Source organism: Hippichthys cyanospilos, chromosome 15 (genome assembly GCF_059441005.1).
Source record: "Hippichthys cyanospilos isolate Australia breed blue-spotted pipefish chromosome 15, RoL_Hcya_1.0, whole genome shotgun sequence".
Classification (NCBI taxonomy): domain Eukaryota; kingdom Metazoa; phylum Chordata; class Actinopteri; order Syngnathiformes; family Syngnathidae; genus Hippichthys; species Hippichthys cyanospilos.
Genome location: NC_142383.1, coordinates 4,675,438 through 4,691,916, shown reverse-complemented (window position 1 = coordinate 4,691,916; position 16,479 = coordinate 4,675,438). Strand labels below are relative to the sequence as shown.

Sequence of the window (16,479 nt, the reverse complement as noted above, 5' to 3'; positions counted from 1 at the left end):
CAAATGTAGATATAGGCTGTTTCGGTATACTGTATTGTTGACCAGATGTCATTTTGGCTTGTTTCAAGAGTTCACGTCCAAGAGGAGGACTCCAAGAATTCCTAAAATGGTAGCGGCAGCTCTGTTGCCTTCATAGGCGTCCCACTTCTCGCAGTTCCTGGAAATCTCCCATTTTTTGGGCGCTTCCTAAATTTCACCAACAGATGGCGCGCAGAACTTCAACTCAACGTTTTAATGCTACAGACCTGCACTGTACTCACTAGACTGGCTGATTGCCTCATTTCTATGCTACGGAGAGTAGGTGGACCTTCATCGTTGTAAACAAGCAATTCCAAGATCCTGATGTTATTGAGGAAGTTCACGCTTCCAGTCTTTTGGATTGAATCAACGGAATCAAATGGAATCGCGCGGGTGTGAGCGGCTTGTTGTTGACTTCTCAGCGGTGAGTGACTTGAAGTCAGCTCTCGTTTCTCTGCTGCGTGTTTCTGTATTTTTACTACTTTAACGCTAACAATCTAGTGTCCTCCTCGTGCACAACAAACTTAAGGAGTTGATAGTATGCTTTAAAAATGACATGCTACCACTGCCGTTGCTACTGTTTTTACGTTTGGGAATGCTGCACAATCCTCGACAGCACTTCAAGGGGAAAATCCATCTGGCATTGGAAGCTGGACCGGATTTAAACGGAATGCTCTTCTTATAAACCAACGGGCTGAGTTTGTACTCAAGGAAAACAAAAAAACTTTTGAGTTTACCCTATTGTTGTATGGGGTTTGTAGGAGGTTTAAACCCACGATTTGCTACAAATACAGTACATGAAAAGGGTGCACACAACACACCCCACAGACTATCACAGCAATGACCAGGTTCCATGCAAGCATGGGGGATGACAATCCAGCAGTGCTGTTCAAACCTTTTCCCCTGATGGTCTGTCAATTCAGACAAAACAAAAAGACTTTAGGGCCATGTTATTTATTTATTTATTTATTTATTTATTTATTTATTTATTTATTTATTTATTTATTTATTTGTGTTTTCATTTTTTAGTAAATAAACACTGCCCAAAACAATTAAGCAAGCATGTTGTTTATATCAGGGGTTCTCCAACATTTTGGAGTCAGAAAGTAAATTTTCCAAGGACCCTCATTGCAAATGTTTGCGGAAACAAAATAATTTAAGCCAAACATAAGTTCCCTTATTAATCAACATATTCAATTTGACAACAATTATGTTTGTTACTTTTCAGCTCTACTGAAGTTTAGAAAATAAAAATTGCAAATTGCATACCTTTTTATAACAAACCGGGTCAATTTCTCCCAAGGAGGTAGCTGACATTTATTTTGTCAAAAACGGCAGTATAAAATAATATGCTGATGTCATCGCCTCGTTAGCAAACAATTGTAGATGCAAAACATATTTTGACAAATTTAAAAATTGAAGAGTCATGAATTCTTTCACAGATTAATATAAAATGAAATTATATTTTTTGATTCATAACCCAATGTTCTGTCCTTCCGAAATGTTACAATGGCTCTTCTTTAACTCTTCTTTAATTTAGCTGTGTCAGTTGTGCAGCTCACACTCATTTATATTTTAAAACGGTAAAGAAAAGAAAATACAACATAACTCAAGTCCCTAATGCAAAAATTATAAATCTTACTGCGAGTGTATATATGTATATAGTGGACCCCTGGTTCACGACGTCCCTGCCTTATGTTTTTTACACCTTACGACAAAGCCATTTTTTCGCCTCAAACATGGCGGTCACGAGTCGCTCCGTGCTCATATGTCTATACATACATCACTGATTATGTCACTAAAATGCTGGTCTGCTATTGGTCAGCATCATGACTCCCTAAGATGCTGGTCTACGATTGGTCGGCGTCACTCGTTCCAAAATGGCTTAATGTTAAAGATCTGTTCTTCTGTGAGTGCTTACAAAAACTTATGTATGTGTGTATAAAAAACTGAATTACAAAAATGTTCCTTTCATCAGGGGCAGCTCGGTGAAGCAGTGAATAGCATCACCGCCAATCAAAGAGACCCGAGTTCAAATCTACCTCGCTCCAGCCTTGCTGTGTGGAGTTTGCATGTTCTCCCCGAGCCCACGTGGGTTCTCTCAGGGGGCTGTGAACCCCCTCTAAAACACACTGAAAAACATGCATGACAGGTGTATTGGGCTCCCTAAATTGTCGTTAGGTGTAGTTGGGTGCGTGAACGGTTGTTCGTCTCTGTGTGCCCTGTGATTTGCTGGCAATCAGTTCAGTTCAGGCACCAGCAAGCCTGCAACCCTTGTGAGGATTAGCGGCTCCAGAAAATGAATGGATGGAGAGATGGATGGAAGGATACCGTTCATCATAAAACATGAATTAGATGCAAACGAGTATGGTTATCAATGCAATACATTTGCATATGCTAACATATACCAAAAGAAAATCCTTAGCACAATTAAAAATGCTAATGGGGTAAACACTTACAAACTAACATTAGTTATCATGTTATCTAGTCACCAGTTAGATCAATAAATGACTAATCTTGAGCATATTAACATAAATGACAGCATTCCAATGAAAAAAACACAACTCACAGACACTTGTGGGCCCGATTTCACAAAGAGAAGGAACAACACATATGCACCGACAGCAACTGCTCCCAATTGAAGCCACACCGTCCTTCCCCACCACAAAATGCACAATGGCCAGAGGCGGCGCCAAAAAACAAAGATTAAAACAAACAAGGCACAAATCTGTAACTGTTAAAAGATAAACTAAATCAGTTCCCTGTTAGAACTGGTACAGAACCAGTATATTCAAAATCTAATATTATGTTGCCTTCATTATGTCATATCACGTGCTTAATGCGTGGTTGCATTTATTGCAATAGTATGTCATGTGTCTTTACACAACTTGTGTCATCTGTAGCTTATGGAGTTTAGTCTGCCCAATACATTCCAGTTGACTTCATTAATGGCCCAAAATGTTGCATGCGTTTAACTCTTTCATGAGTGTCAACGTAATCAGTTGAAGAGGAAAGACATGTTCCACAAAATGGGGCAAGTTTAAGCTGAATTTGAGTAATGGGCGAGTCCATTTATTGATTCCTATCATTTCCATTGATAGCTTTGTGGCTTACAAAGCTTTAATTTTGTCATGTAACAGTAAATTGACTTCGTTTGGCTGCGCAGGATCAAGATAAAGCAAAAAGATAATTACCATAGCTGCCATAGGAGCAATATATTTTGCTGTCAGATTTTTAGCAGGGAGTATGGAGTGTGTTTGAGTTCTTTTACTCCTGAAATGCGGACGGCGTGCCCCTGACGCAGATGTGCTGTGCTGTGCTGTGTGGATTCAGCTATGTGGGCTGTACTGAACACTGAGCACACTTGCCATATGCTTCCCCCACAGATCAACGTAATGGCCGCTGTTCTCTTTCTTTTTCTGCACTGCGTCACTGCATCAGCATTGGAATCTTCTTCTGACAAAGGTATGTGTTCAGCGATAAGGATTTATTTACACACTATTGTTTTTGGCAAATTTGATTAGGATACCTTGATAAAAAGGGGTTTTAGTATTTTGGGGGGGGTCACACTAATGTACATGCATAATGAATACATGATACCGTATTATCATATCAACTTTAAGATAATACTTATGGACCATTCAGTTGTTGCTTATATTGTTATGTCTCTGATTTTTTATTTTACTTTTTTTTTGGTTTGAAAGGAAAACAACACCGCGTCATTGGTAGATTTGTTTTGATGAGTACCAAGGCAATTTAATAATTAGGAGAGTTTCGTTCAACCTTGAATTGAGCGGTCTTGCGTCGGTGGTAAAATGTGTTGCACAACCACAAAGTACTCCACATGGAGAGCGAATTGCAGATTTCTAGGAAAACGCCTTCCCAGAATTCTACACTGCAAAAAGAGCTCTAACAATAGCAAGTTGTTTAAAGTGTGGAGCCGCCACTTTGTGACCACTCACCCTTGTGGGGAAGAAAAAAGCTTTGTGAAAATGCACCTTGTTTTATCCACTGATATAAATAAGGTCCTCATTGCAGATTCATGTCCTGACATCCTGTGCTGCTTATTATTATGTAACTCTGTTATCTGTTCAGGATGTCTTTCAGAATGCCCATCATAGTTTTCCACTGTGTTATTTGTAATGCATGTTAAATAGGGCTCGGAGATCTAGAAAAAAATACACATCTCAACATTCTTGCCAGATTTCTCGATGAAATATGATTAAAAATATTACTATTAGTTCTGTATTGTGATGTGAAAAGTGTTTTTTTTTTTTTTTTTTACTTACTCATAATTATCAATGGGCAACAAATTGAAAAAAATACTGAATTCTAATTGCACTGCAACTTTGCTTTAATGGTAAATACAGTGTTCCTTCGTTTATTGATGTGGTTACATTCCCAAAATACCCACAGTAACCAATATCCCCTAAGTTAGAAAAATTGAATTTTTCATTTAGCTGTTTTTTTAGTTTTATATATATATATATATATATATATATATATATATATATATATATATATATATATATATATATATATATATATATATATATATATATAAATATGTGTATGTGTATGTGTGTGTGTGTGGAGTTACAAAACGGCGAGACGAGACAGAAAAGTGTCGAGGTAGTTCTATTTCTTTTTACCATTCAAAGTACAATGCACTGTCAGCTAGCATGTAGCATTATCTCACCTCGCTAACTCCAACAACTAACTGCCGTTCCCTTAAGGCCACAGTCCTTCTTGTGGTGAATGTCTCTGCTGAGACTGTATCAATATGAGTCACCACATACACACATATATATATATATATATATATATATATATATATATATATATATATAATATTCTACATACCAGATGTTTATAACGCCATGGATAATCTGTTTTGCAGGTCGTACAAACAAACACACTTACACCGTAAATTGTTCTATTTGGCTTACAAAGTATTGCACCTTGTCGTCCACTGTAAGTCACTGTGAGAAAGTGCATTTGGGCCAAATACAATGCAGATGGGTGTTTGTTTTCACCTTGAAGATTTTGTCTGCCTGCAACAAAAAAAAAGTAAGAGTGAAAAAAAATGGCCTTGTAAACATGTTTACTTCTCAAGATTCTTCCTTGAGAAAGAGTGGCTCTGCATATTGCCATCTCAGAAATGGGTCCTCAGGCATTACCTGTGAACACACTGACAGTCTAGTACGCTCTTGTACACTGACAGAAATTATGCAAGCACATACTTTGACGTCCAACCCAAAGAATGCAGTCTGCACAGTTTGCAGGTTGACACTCTTTTAAATACAGTACATGCTCTTATAAAAAGCCTGTATCAATGTGTATTGTATTGCTCTGGCAGGGTCCAGTAACTACACACAAAATAAAGTTATATCAACAAATCCACATTATACAAAGCTTGTTGTTTCTTCTGTTGCCTTGTTAGAATCTATGTCTGCTTTACTCGTTTTTTTTAGGATAAGAATGATTGCCATTCTTGCTATATTCTTGCGATCCGTGTGGTAAAGAGTAAGCAAAGAAAAGAATCCTTCATTCTTTTCTGCTGCTCCTACTTCTTTATTTTACAGACCTTCAGGGTTGTAGGTAAACAGCTCTGCTATCTGGTGATATACGCCGCTCATGATTGCACACGGCTGAGTTATCATAACCAAATAAATCAAAACATTTCAGGTAGGATGTATTATTTTAGGCTTTGGCCATAGCTTCATTGCTGCATGTTGTGGTGGTAGAAACGGGCCAAGGTATCATCAATAAGGAAGTGGCAATTGTGTCTCATTGCCAACAATGAAAGGGCAGGTATATTGTGAGCAGGGGCGCCACGTGCTATTCCTCAGTTGCTATAGTTCGTTCTTGTTTTAGATCCCTGCCCAAAATTTTGAGACTACTCAGAGCTATTTGTGCTTTCTTTGATTGCTGCCACTTGGAATTGTCATATTAATTGCAACTGCCTCCATGTGTTGATCACTACAAAATTATAAAATTATACATTATATTAAATGTATTAGGTCTGGACAAATCCCACCAGGATTTGGTATTGGGCCGATACCCAACCTTATTTTAAGGTTCTCGCGAATGGTGTGTTCCATGGTGTGGCTGGCATATACTAGCATATATGCTAGCACCTCAATTGACGGTTTCATGATCGGGAACTAAAGGCATACACATATGACAAATGCTCATTAAGATGCAATGTTTCTAAGTATACAGTATTTATAGAAACTAATAGTACAACGGATCATCATGGACATGTTTTGTGGATTGATTAGTGGAAAAAAAATGTGCATGTTCACCTGAAAGCTGCACGTTAAAGGCTCATTGCTCATTCACAAGAGCGTAGTCATGCGAAGCAAAAGAGGAGAGAAACGCACCCAGATAATAAAAGTCACATGTATGGGAGCATTTCGGCAACTAGAGGTGAAACAAGTCCTTGAGAAATGCGGATACGAAAAAATGTGCAATGTTGCACAAGAGCAGAACAAGTCTTCGGGGCTAGTGGCAGTGCGAGCCGCTAAGATGAGTACATTGGACTTGCAGATGCAGGTGAATTAATTAAATGCCATAGAAGATGGATGGCTTTCCGGAAAATATAGGTTCATCAAATAAATTTTATTTTCAGTAGGTTATTCAATATCAATATTTTTAAAAAGCCAGATTCTCCCCATACTAGAATGGTTCGATGGTTCGACCTGTCATAAAAAGACATTATACATAATTTATAGGTACAATCATAAATACACAAATAAATCATATATTGAGTACTGTATATAAAATTTACACATTACAAATGTATCCAAAATGTTATACATTCATTATTCAATTAAGATTTTTTTTTAATAATATATTTTAAAAACTCTTTGAGCACAGCCATTCATTAACATCTTTTCAGTTCTATTTCATAGTTGTTCCATAAATTGAAACCTCGAACAGATTCACACATTTGCTTGCTGGTGTCTAGCAAAAAAAGAAATATAGAACAACAGATAAGCCGCACTGGACTATAAGTCAAAGGGCTCAAATCATGAGGAAAAAGTCATGGCTTATAGTCCGAAAAATACAGTACTTGTGAACAAATATTTATTAATAATTAAGTTTTTTCTTTTTGATAACAGATGTCTATGATCCAAAAGGACACTTTATGTTGATAAGTCTTTTGTGGACCAATACAAATTAAGTTTGAAAGGTTAAGTAATCATTCACTGATGGCATGTTTTAAGTCTTTTTTTTTCTTCTTTTTTTCAACCCAAAAATGCTTTGCACTGGTTAAGGTTTCCTCTGCTGAAAACATATTTCTCAGGGGGTAGATCACTGACCAAAGGTTGAGAATCACCTCTAATAGAAATACAAAAGGATAATAGAAAATCACCATTAATTGTGTGTAATATTAAAGGGGAATGGGTGGCCTGGTGGCAGACTGGTTAGCACGCTCGCCTCACAGTTCCGGGTTTGCGTCCCACTCTGGCCCTGTACCCAAGTGGTACACTGGTTTCCTCCCACATTCTAAAAAACATGCACGGTAGATCATTTAGACACTCCAAATTGCGTGTGAAATGCTGTTCGTCTCTGTGTGCAATGCAAATAGCTAGAAACCAGTTCAGTGTGTACCCTGCGTACTGCGTGAAGACAGCTAGGATAGGCTCCAGTGACCCTCGTAAGGAAAAACCAGTTGACAAAATGGATGGATGGATTAAATAAAGGAAAATGCTAGAAGGTGAGATATAGTCAGCAATGATCTCGAATCATCTGCCATCAAATCTAATTTAAAACAATGTTTCATCTTGTAGTGTACCACAATAAATTTTGTAGAATATCCAAAATATTGCTTAAATATGTGATTCTAATATTGAAACCATTTCTGTCACACCTAGTATACCGCAGGGTTTATACAGTACTTCAGTGTTAATCTGCAGTTTAGATTTTGTTGTCATTATGTAAAAAACAGCATACATTTCTCAATTTGGTTTTATTTGTGTCTGTGCATTTTTTACCACAGACAGAACAATACCCGGAATAATTGTTTGTTGACCCCTCATTTTAAGAAACATTGACGAGGCCTAACATAATGCACGTTTTTGGACATTCAGAGAAAGCTGTAGTACATGGGCTTAACACAAGCAAGCAGCATGAAAAAGAAAAACAAAAACATTGATTTTTCCCTGCATCCTTAGCACAGTGTATTTCCAAGTAGTTGTTAGTCATGTAGTAAACAGATTATATTTACCCCCTGACACTCCTTCCCTTGAAGCTCGTACTATACTGAGTGTTGCCTCAGATCTTATTCTCACATTGCTTCTCAGTATTCGACCCATCCACACTTACTATCATTCTTCTCTGTGATGTTGGGTTTGGCAAACTGCTGCAGCTTTCCCAGAAATGTAAACAGGAGAGGTTGCCGTTAATATAATTTGTTACCTCTGTCAAGTGTGAGAACACAATGACTAAACACAAGGTGTTCAATGTTTGAAGGATTTTCATTGTCAAGTGCTCTCTAATTAAGGAAATACAGAAGATTTAAAATGTCACTGTAGCAAGGTACACAAGGTGCAAAAATATTTCAGAAAAAATTTACCGGGATATTTTTTAAAATTCGATTGCTATAGTCATGTAAAAGGAAATGTCACAGTGAACATTTAAAAAACTGCAAGTCAAAGCGTTCAATGAAACAACTCTGAAGTAGATAAAGGATCTGACTTCTATATTCTTTTTTTTATCTTATTGTGTAAATCAACACAGATCAAGTTATTGCCTGCACTAAAATATATAGGAAAAAAAACAATTCCACAATAATTCTCAAATACAATAATACTAAGTAAAAACTGTTAGTAAATTATTTTTCAAAACCATTCAGCCCTAATGTCAATTTTTTAAGTCAAGTCTGGGTCAAGGTGAAAACCTTTGTGAAGTAATGATGTAGATTGTAGAGCAATGACACAGCTGCTTTTAACAAACCTACTGTTTACGATTTTACCTAAGTTTACCCATAGATTATGTGCTGCAGTCTAGTAACTGATTAACTTGGCACCCAGTCAACTAACAGTGGTTAATGCTTCGTGGTAAATGTTTACTTCTTCCTTTAGTGAGCATACTATGTTGTAAAAAAAAAAAAAAAAAAAAATCAAGAAAAGAGTGATTGTCTTTGTGTTGACTCTATTTTGGCAGTAAAATGAGATCTAAATACAGAAAAAAAGTTTCGGTCAGTATAGAAAGAAAATAGCTGTTTCTATAAGAAGTGTTGTGGTAATGTGGCAGTTTGCAATGAAGAGCAGGGAAAATGACTTCTAGGAAGATGGGAATGTTTGCACTGTGGCAGGCGAAAGCTCAGTTGCAACACGAAAGTACAACTGAGCTTCCCTCTATGGCAAAAACTATGAAAATGTTTTGAAAAAAATATCTTTAAATTGTTTTACTTTTCTCTCATATTTTTCATTCATGCTTAACTAGACTCGCCTGTTAAATTCCCACATCTCACCGGCTGTGTGTCCACAAACATGGAGACCTTCTACTGCAGATGGGATGTTGGTACCATGGAGAACCTTTCCAAGCCACAAGATGTGCGTTTATTCTACATTGCCAAAAAGTAAGCAGTTAAAGTCCATTTCAAAGTGTGTCTACAGTCAAGCAAGCTGGCCGAGTGTAATCCCTAAAATGGGATGAAATAAAAAAGAACAATTGGAACTTTTTAACAATACGATTAACAAGAGTGATGGAAGAAAAATATTTTATTGAAACCTTAAAAAATGCCATTTAAGAATAAATGATGAACCTTTCATTTTTATAAAATTACATCCTGTAGATGGTGTCCTATTGTACAAAATCATTGTTGAAATCTGCTGTAGAAAATGAAACTTAAAATTTGAACATTTTTCTTTGTACTCGCGTACAACATCAATGTTCTGTGAAGTAAGAGCACTTCTTGGCCGTCCTGTTTTTGTTTTTTTTTTCTATCAGGCAGATCCAGTGTCTTTCAAGTTATTCATCCAATATTTTATCAAATTTTTAAATTTTATTTTGATTGCATTTTCTTCCGTGTTTTCATGGAACTGCACCATTACGTGCTGAGTTGTAAAAACATCGGAACTCCCTCTGCGCAGCTGTCAAACTATCACCGTGTTTTTTTTTTTTTTTAAAAAGAACATTTTTATGGCTAATGCACACTTTTGTCCATTCCACTGATTTATGGCTACTAAGGTCTTGTCTACATGTAACCATGTTATTTAAATCCGTATAGTCTCCCTCTCATTGTTGTTGTTTGTTTATTTAAAGAAGTCTCGTCCATACGAAACCACATAGTGCGGTTTCAAATTTCAAATTTGTGTACAAGCGTGATAAGTCACTAGGTGGCAGTAATGTTGCCAAATTCACTGACGCTGCTGTTGCCATGGACGTTGACGTGTCCAGTCAGAAAGAAATTCCGCATCTGACGTCACCTGTATCTGCATCTCTGGCAGGAAAAAAGAGTAGCTCGATGACACAAATGTCCGTTTAAGTTGGTTAAACACACCCACGAAACCGGAGGCTTGGGCAATTCTTCACTTTGGCTGGAGCTTTTGAAATATTTGGTTTTTATGGGAAAAAAAAGCCCAGCCACGTATAGCAAATAGGGAAAAACAGAGACATTACCCACCCTTTTGCAAGAACCCCGGCTACGTGTAGACAAGGCCTAAAATGGTGAAGTATTTACTTGTTCAAGGTCACTGTCTAGCAGTGTTGCCACTTGCTCATGTCGAGCAATACTCATATGCATGTATAATAACGATTTTATTATTATTCATCTAAAATATATTTATTATTGCCCACGCTCAATTTATTTTAGTATATATATATATATATATATATATATATATATATATATATATATATATATATACGTTTTCACAAAACCAGGCTTATACTTTGGAAATTAGTTTTCATTGACAAAAATATGAATTGTAGACAGATTTCTTTTTTACGTTTTAGATCTGTGAGGCACAGTTTAATAATCTGCGATCATTTCTAGTTAAAAGGATAATGCTAAAGGTCAAATTTAGAAGTGGTTTACATTTGCAGATGTGACAGTAACTCATTTTCACCATATTAATGAGTTTTGAAATCCAGCAATGATTCTAACAAACTACAAGAAAAAACCACAATAAAAGACTTTAGGGTAATTTTTCTTGATACTCAACCACAATATTTTCATGCTCATTATTCCCACCTTAAATTGTTACTTACAGCCACCTCTTATACAGTGTATATGATCACATTCTTTATCATCCTCGCAGACCTCTGCACACATCTCCTAAAGAGTGGAGTGAGTGTCCTCATTACTCCACAGAGAGGTTAAATGAGTGTTTCTTCAGTGAAAACCACACATCTGTCTGGATTGATTACAGCGTTCAGCTCCGCTCAAGAGATCAAACCATCCTCTATGATGAGAAACATTTCAATGTTCAGGATATTGGTAAGTGTAATCCAAGACTGAAGTTATCTTTGTCATGTACCACAGAGGGTTATTAAAAACATGATTTAAAACAATCACTCTCTGTAGAACCACTGATTTCTTAGATAAACCTGCCCTGAATCACACGGAAAAATAGTTTGGCAAAAATGTCACGTGAGAATAATGAAAAAAATAAATAAATAAATCTCTCTGCAGTGCAACCTGATCCGCCTCTTGGCCTCAACTGGACAATGCTGAATGTGAGTTCAACCGGTAGCTTCTATGATATAATGGTCAGTTGGATGCCACCACCATCTGCAGATGTGAAAATGGGATGGATGACATTGCAGTATGAGGTCCAACACCGCAAAGTAGATTCTGAACACTGGGAAACGGTGAGTGTGAAATGTGCTTTAATATTTCATTATTATATTCATGCAATCCCAAGCAGCATCTGCTGTAGAACCACACTGTAGAAATTCTAATATTGTAAAATCATGTTCTCCATTCAAGCAAGTTTTTTTGTTGTTTTTTAATTAGTCAACAGTACACGATATTCGAAATGTTATTTAAAAAGTGTAACTGAAATGTGACTATTCTGTTAACCACAGGCCGAGCTTGTTAAAACCACACATCGTTCTCTCTATGGGCTTCAAAGTAACGTCAATTATGAAGTTCGGGTCCGCTGCAAAAAGCTTGGCGAGAAGAAGTTTGGAGGGTTCAGTGACTCTATATTTGTCCACGTCCCATCTGAAGGTACAATTAAATAAATAAATGAAACCAATGTGAAAAGATCTATAGCAGATGCACTAAAATATGAAAGTGCATTGATAAACAGATGGTAGGTTGCTAGGTATTTTTTTACTATGTTCTTGAGATTGATTTGAAATATAATTAGACAATGTTTGATTTTTATTGGGCTCTTTAAAAGAAATTATTGATAAAATATTGATTTCTAATGTCATTTCTGCCAACTACCAATTCCTGCTTGTGGCAGTGGTGTGCAACCTTCGGCCCAAGAGCCATTAGCTACATTAATTATTCAGCGGCTCGCAGTGTATATTAAAAATTACAAGACAATTTAGGGGAAAAAAAAGGTGTAAAAAAACTAGGTTCCATTTCTCCTAGCAAATTGAATGAGTTCTATACTGTAGAATTTTATGTCAAGATTTATGACATTTCTATTAAAAACAAAAACAAAAAAAAACTGATGTTAATAAAGAATTTAGTTTCCGAGCAAAAAACTGTTTCTGAGTCAGGGTCCATTACATGTAACTGATTTAAAAAATGGTCTCCTGACTACGATTTGTTCTTGTTCTGGTCCCTAATGTGGAGCTGGGATTGGGTTGCTGTTCAGTGCAGGAGTGGATCTAGGGCTAGTGGGATACAGGGCCATCACCTTTAACAAAAAGTTGTCCTGCAGTAGTTTATCAACATAACTGTGTGTCATAACTATGTCATGTCTTCATTGACTGATAATAGCGTGTTAAATAAATTAGTCACTACACTTTAAAGTGGCCCTTGCATCCTACTATCCCCCCCCCCCCCCCCCCCCCCCCCCCCCCCCAACAAAAAGGTTGAGATTTTTGTTGTACACCACACAGAGAACTGCACCACACAATTGCAGGCATCTAGAGAGCACATTTTTGTTTCTTTTGGCTGCTTTTATAAACTATATTCTATGATATAATGTGTCTACTTTTCTAGCATCAAGATTTCCTTTGTTGGCATTGCTCATCTTTGGCACGTTGTGCGTCATAGCCATCCTCATGTTGGTCATCTTATCGCAGCAAGAAAAGTAAGTAACAATAGTGTGTGTGTACTATTTACTATCTATATATATATATATATATATATATATATATATATATATATATATATATATATATATATATATATATATATATATATATGTATGTATGTATATGTATGTATATATATGTATATATGTGTGTGTGTGTGTGTGACCTAGTTCATGGTAGACTTGAATTGAAAAAAAGAACATTCAGCAGTAAACCATCAGAACAAACAGTGTGTTGTTGTATGCATTGTATTTCAATTTGTTTATGACATTTAACTTTTCCTCATTAAAGGCTGATGGTCATTCTTCTACCACCTGTGCCTGGACCAAAAATAAAAGGAATAGACCCTGAACTACTTAAGGTACCATGCATGTTGTAATACTAGATTTTTATGGGTGCAAACAAGCTTGGCAATGAAAAAGCTCATTTTGACCTGTCCTGGTGTCACTTAAATGCAGGGGAAAATATTTACTATTATAAAATGTTATTGAAATAAATCTGTATCAGGGTGGTCACCAAGTATTTTACTTATGACCACCATCACAGCCAGCATTAAAATAGAGAACTAAACCTCCGTACAGTTTGCACGTAAACACTAACACTTAAAACATTGGCACGCAGTTTCTTATTCTTTTAAAATGTATTGCAAGAAGGTATCTATGAGGTATCTATGAGGTATCTAAATCAATGTATTTTGTTACCTCATCTGACCCAGGAGTTGCCAGCAATTAGTTTGCTTTCTTGACCTCTTTGACTGTGTTGTTTTGCCACTTTGAGTGGCTCTCTGGTACTCCCTGCCGTTAAAGTTGTTTTCAACATCATGCAGCCATGCACCTTATTTTTGTCATGTGGTGAAGACAATCACAGCTGCAATTTCACAGATGATCACCTTGCAAAAGACCACGTTAGCCAAGAGAGACCTTTTATGAGCCTCGTCTGTTTATATCATTATGTAACGATATATTTGCTGCTATTATGAAACAAAAGTCGCCAACTGTTGTTTTTTTTTTCCATTTAATTCTTTAGAAAGGAAAACTAAAGGAATTGACATCTATTCTGGGATCCCCCCCTGATCTGAGACCAGAGCTGTACACCAATGATCCCTGGGTGGAATTCATCGATCTGGACTTTGAGGAGCAGAGCGATAGACTCACAAACTTGGACACAGATTTTCTGATGGATCGATCTTTGTTTTCCAACTGTTCACATCTTTCCATGGGTTTTAGGGATGATGATTCTGGCCATGCAAGCTGCTGTGATCCTGATCTCGCCAGCGATGCAGAAACATCACATTTCCATTCCCCTGTCCCAAATCAAATCCGCAATAAGGAGTCACCTACTGCTTCTGGACCTTGCTCTGCAAGCCCAAACACCGCTGTAGGAGATCCACCTTCAGATGTCTCAGTCAAAGGGGCAATGTATACACAGGTAAGTGAGGTAAAGCCATCTGGCAAGGTGCTGTTGTCACCTGAGGATGAGAAAAACACAGTCAAAAAGGAAATCAAAGCCGAAAAAGAAGAGAACAAGAGCAAGCTTCAGCTTCATGTAACATGCACGCCAAAGCTCAATGCAGGAAAATTGAGCCCATCTTCGCCCGCAAGCAACTCCAATGAATTATGTTCATCAGGGGAAGATGTGAGTTCTAGTCCATGTCCATCATTAGAGGACTATCAAAAACCATCCCTTGGAAGTGTTACAAATCCCACATCCCACCTTCCCCCTACTCCATCGTATACGCTGGTAGAAGATGTCGATAGGCAAAACATCCTTGTACTAACACCAAATTCAATACCAGCCTCAAAGGTCCTGCCAACACCAGATGGCTACCTGACACCCGACCTTTTGGGAAATATTACACCATAACCCTGCAACGACCTTTCTGAAGTTAAAATGTTTCAGTCAACAGAAAAGACAAACACCTAAAACAGTCTTTATGATTAATGACTGAGTGTTGAATGTCAGTTCACCTAAAATAGAAAGGGATGGCCATCTTGCTACCAGCTCAACTAGCTCTGGTTTGCACTACCCCTAGGGGCAAGGATGTGTATTACTCTATAAACAAAGAACTGAAATTACTGTACATAAGCCATAACTGGAAATGGCCCAATTCACTATTGTTTGCTGAAAATCTTGTTTATTTGCTGCTGTTTTTTTTTTTTGTCAGGCTAGAGCCATTAATGTATTACATCGGCTCCATCTGATGGAATCTTGGTCGCCTTGTTTGGTGTTTTACGTGTTTATTTGCTTGTTTTTGTTTGCTTGAGATGTCCTGTTCTAATGTCAGTCCTTAACAACACTTCCTACACCGTCAAAGGGAAACTTAAAACAACATTGTTGCTCTTCTCTCTTGTAATTATACTCAGTGATATACAACTTCATTACATATATTATTGTGCATAAATGGCAAAAGGTTAGTTTAATGACTTAAAACCCTCAGGTTTGTGTTGAACTGAACTTGTTGAATTTAACTACTGAATAGTCATTTATGTAACATTGGTTTATTATTGTGTATGATTGCTGCATGGTGTTGATGCTTCATGGTCATTTTTTTTTAGTACATTGGCACCATCTTATGGCATCATCTGTGCACAGTTGGAAACGCCTTTTTTGGGGTGGGGTTATCACTACAGTGTGTGTATATATATTATATATATATATATATATATATATATATATATATATATATATATATATATATATATATATATATATATATATATATATATATATATATATATATATATATATATATATATATAAAATCAGTTTCCATCCCGATGATGAGGAAACGTTCACTGCATTATATACTACATGTCTCCTTGATTAAGATCTGGCCATAAGGCAAGTAATTAGCTATCAACTTTGGGTCATCAGTGGGTCATTGAATAAAGATCTCTGCTCAGTTGCAATAATGAAAAAAATATTTTTTCCACTTGCAACTTGTCATTCATATACGCGAGTTCTGTGTATCTTTGTATATATTTGCTACAGGCTGTAGATATTCTTGTAAATAGACTATGAATTGCCACTTAATTTCCAAACGCTTCTCAAGAAGTGCATCTTTTTATGTTTTAACACAGCTAAAATAAAAGTTCTGTGTTCCAGAGATAGTTGTTTTGATTTCTGTGCTTCCTGAGTATTTCCTCCATGTAGCCTGTGTTCTCAGGTGCTCGTGCTGTTATCCATGATTCATAATTATAGCTAAGACTTAAAATATAAAATATT

At 36.7% G+C, this 16,479-nt stretch overlaps 1 protein-coding gene across 1 annotated transcript; it reads left to right on the top strand.

Annotated features, from left to right (window-relative positions):
• Positions 1-241: 241 nt before the first annotated feature.
• ghrb (growth hormone receptor b) lies at positions 242-15,893 on the top strand. The gene is made up of 9 exons (XM_088435632.1): positions 242-442; positions 3,405-3,483; positions 9,475-9,610; positions 11,295-11,473; positions 11,669-11,847; positions 12,064-12,208; positions 13,160-13,250; positions 13,546-13,615; positions 14,281-15,893. Exons 1-9 carry the CDS (start codon positions 398-400, stop codon positions 15,115-15,117), a joined length of 1,761 nt encoding a protein of 586 aa, XP_088291758.1. The 5' UTR covers positions 242-397; the 3' UTR covers positions 15,118-15,893.
• The last annotated feature ends 586 nt before the right edge of the window (positions 15,894-16,479 follow it).

Excerpts from the sequence above, each read along its gene's own strand:
- ghrb (XM_088435632.1), top strand. The coding sequence starts at position 398 with ATGGAATCGCGCGGGTGTGAGCGGCTTGTTGTTGACTTCTCAGCG. Across the intron at positions 9,611-11,294 it reads TTATTCTACATTGCCAAAAA|ACCTCTGCACACATCTCCTA; the intron begins GTAAGCAGTTAA and ends TCATCCTCGCAG. Across the intron at positions 13,251-13,545 it reads ATCTTATCGCAGCAAGAAAA|GCTGATGGTCATTCTTCTAC; the intron begins GTAAGTAACAAT and ends TCCTCATTAAAG.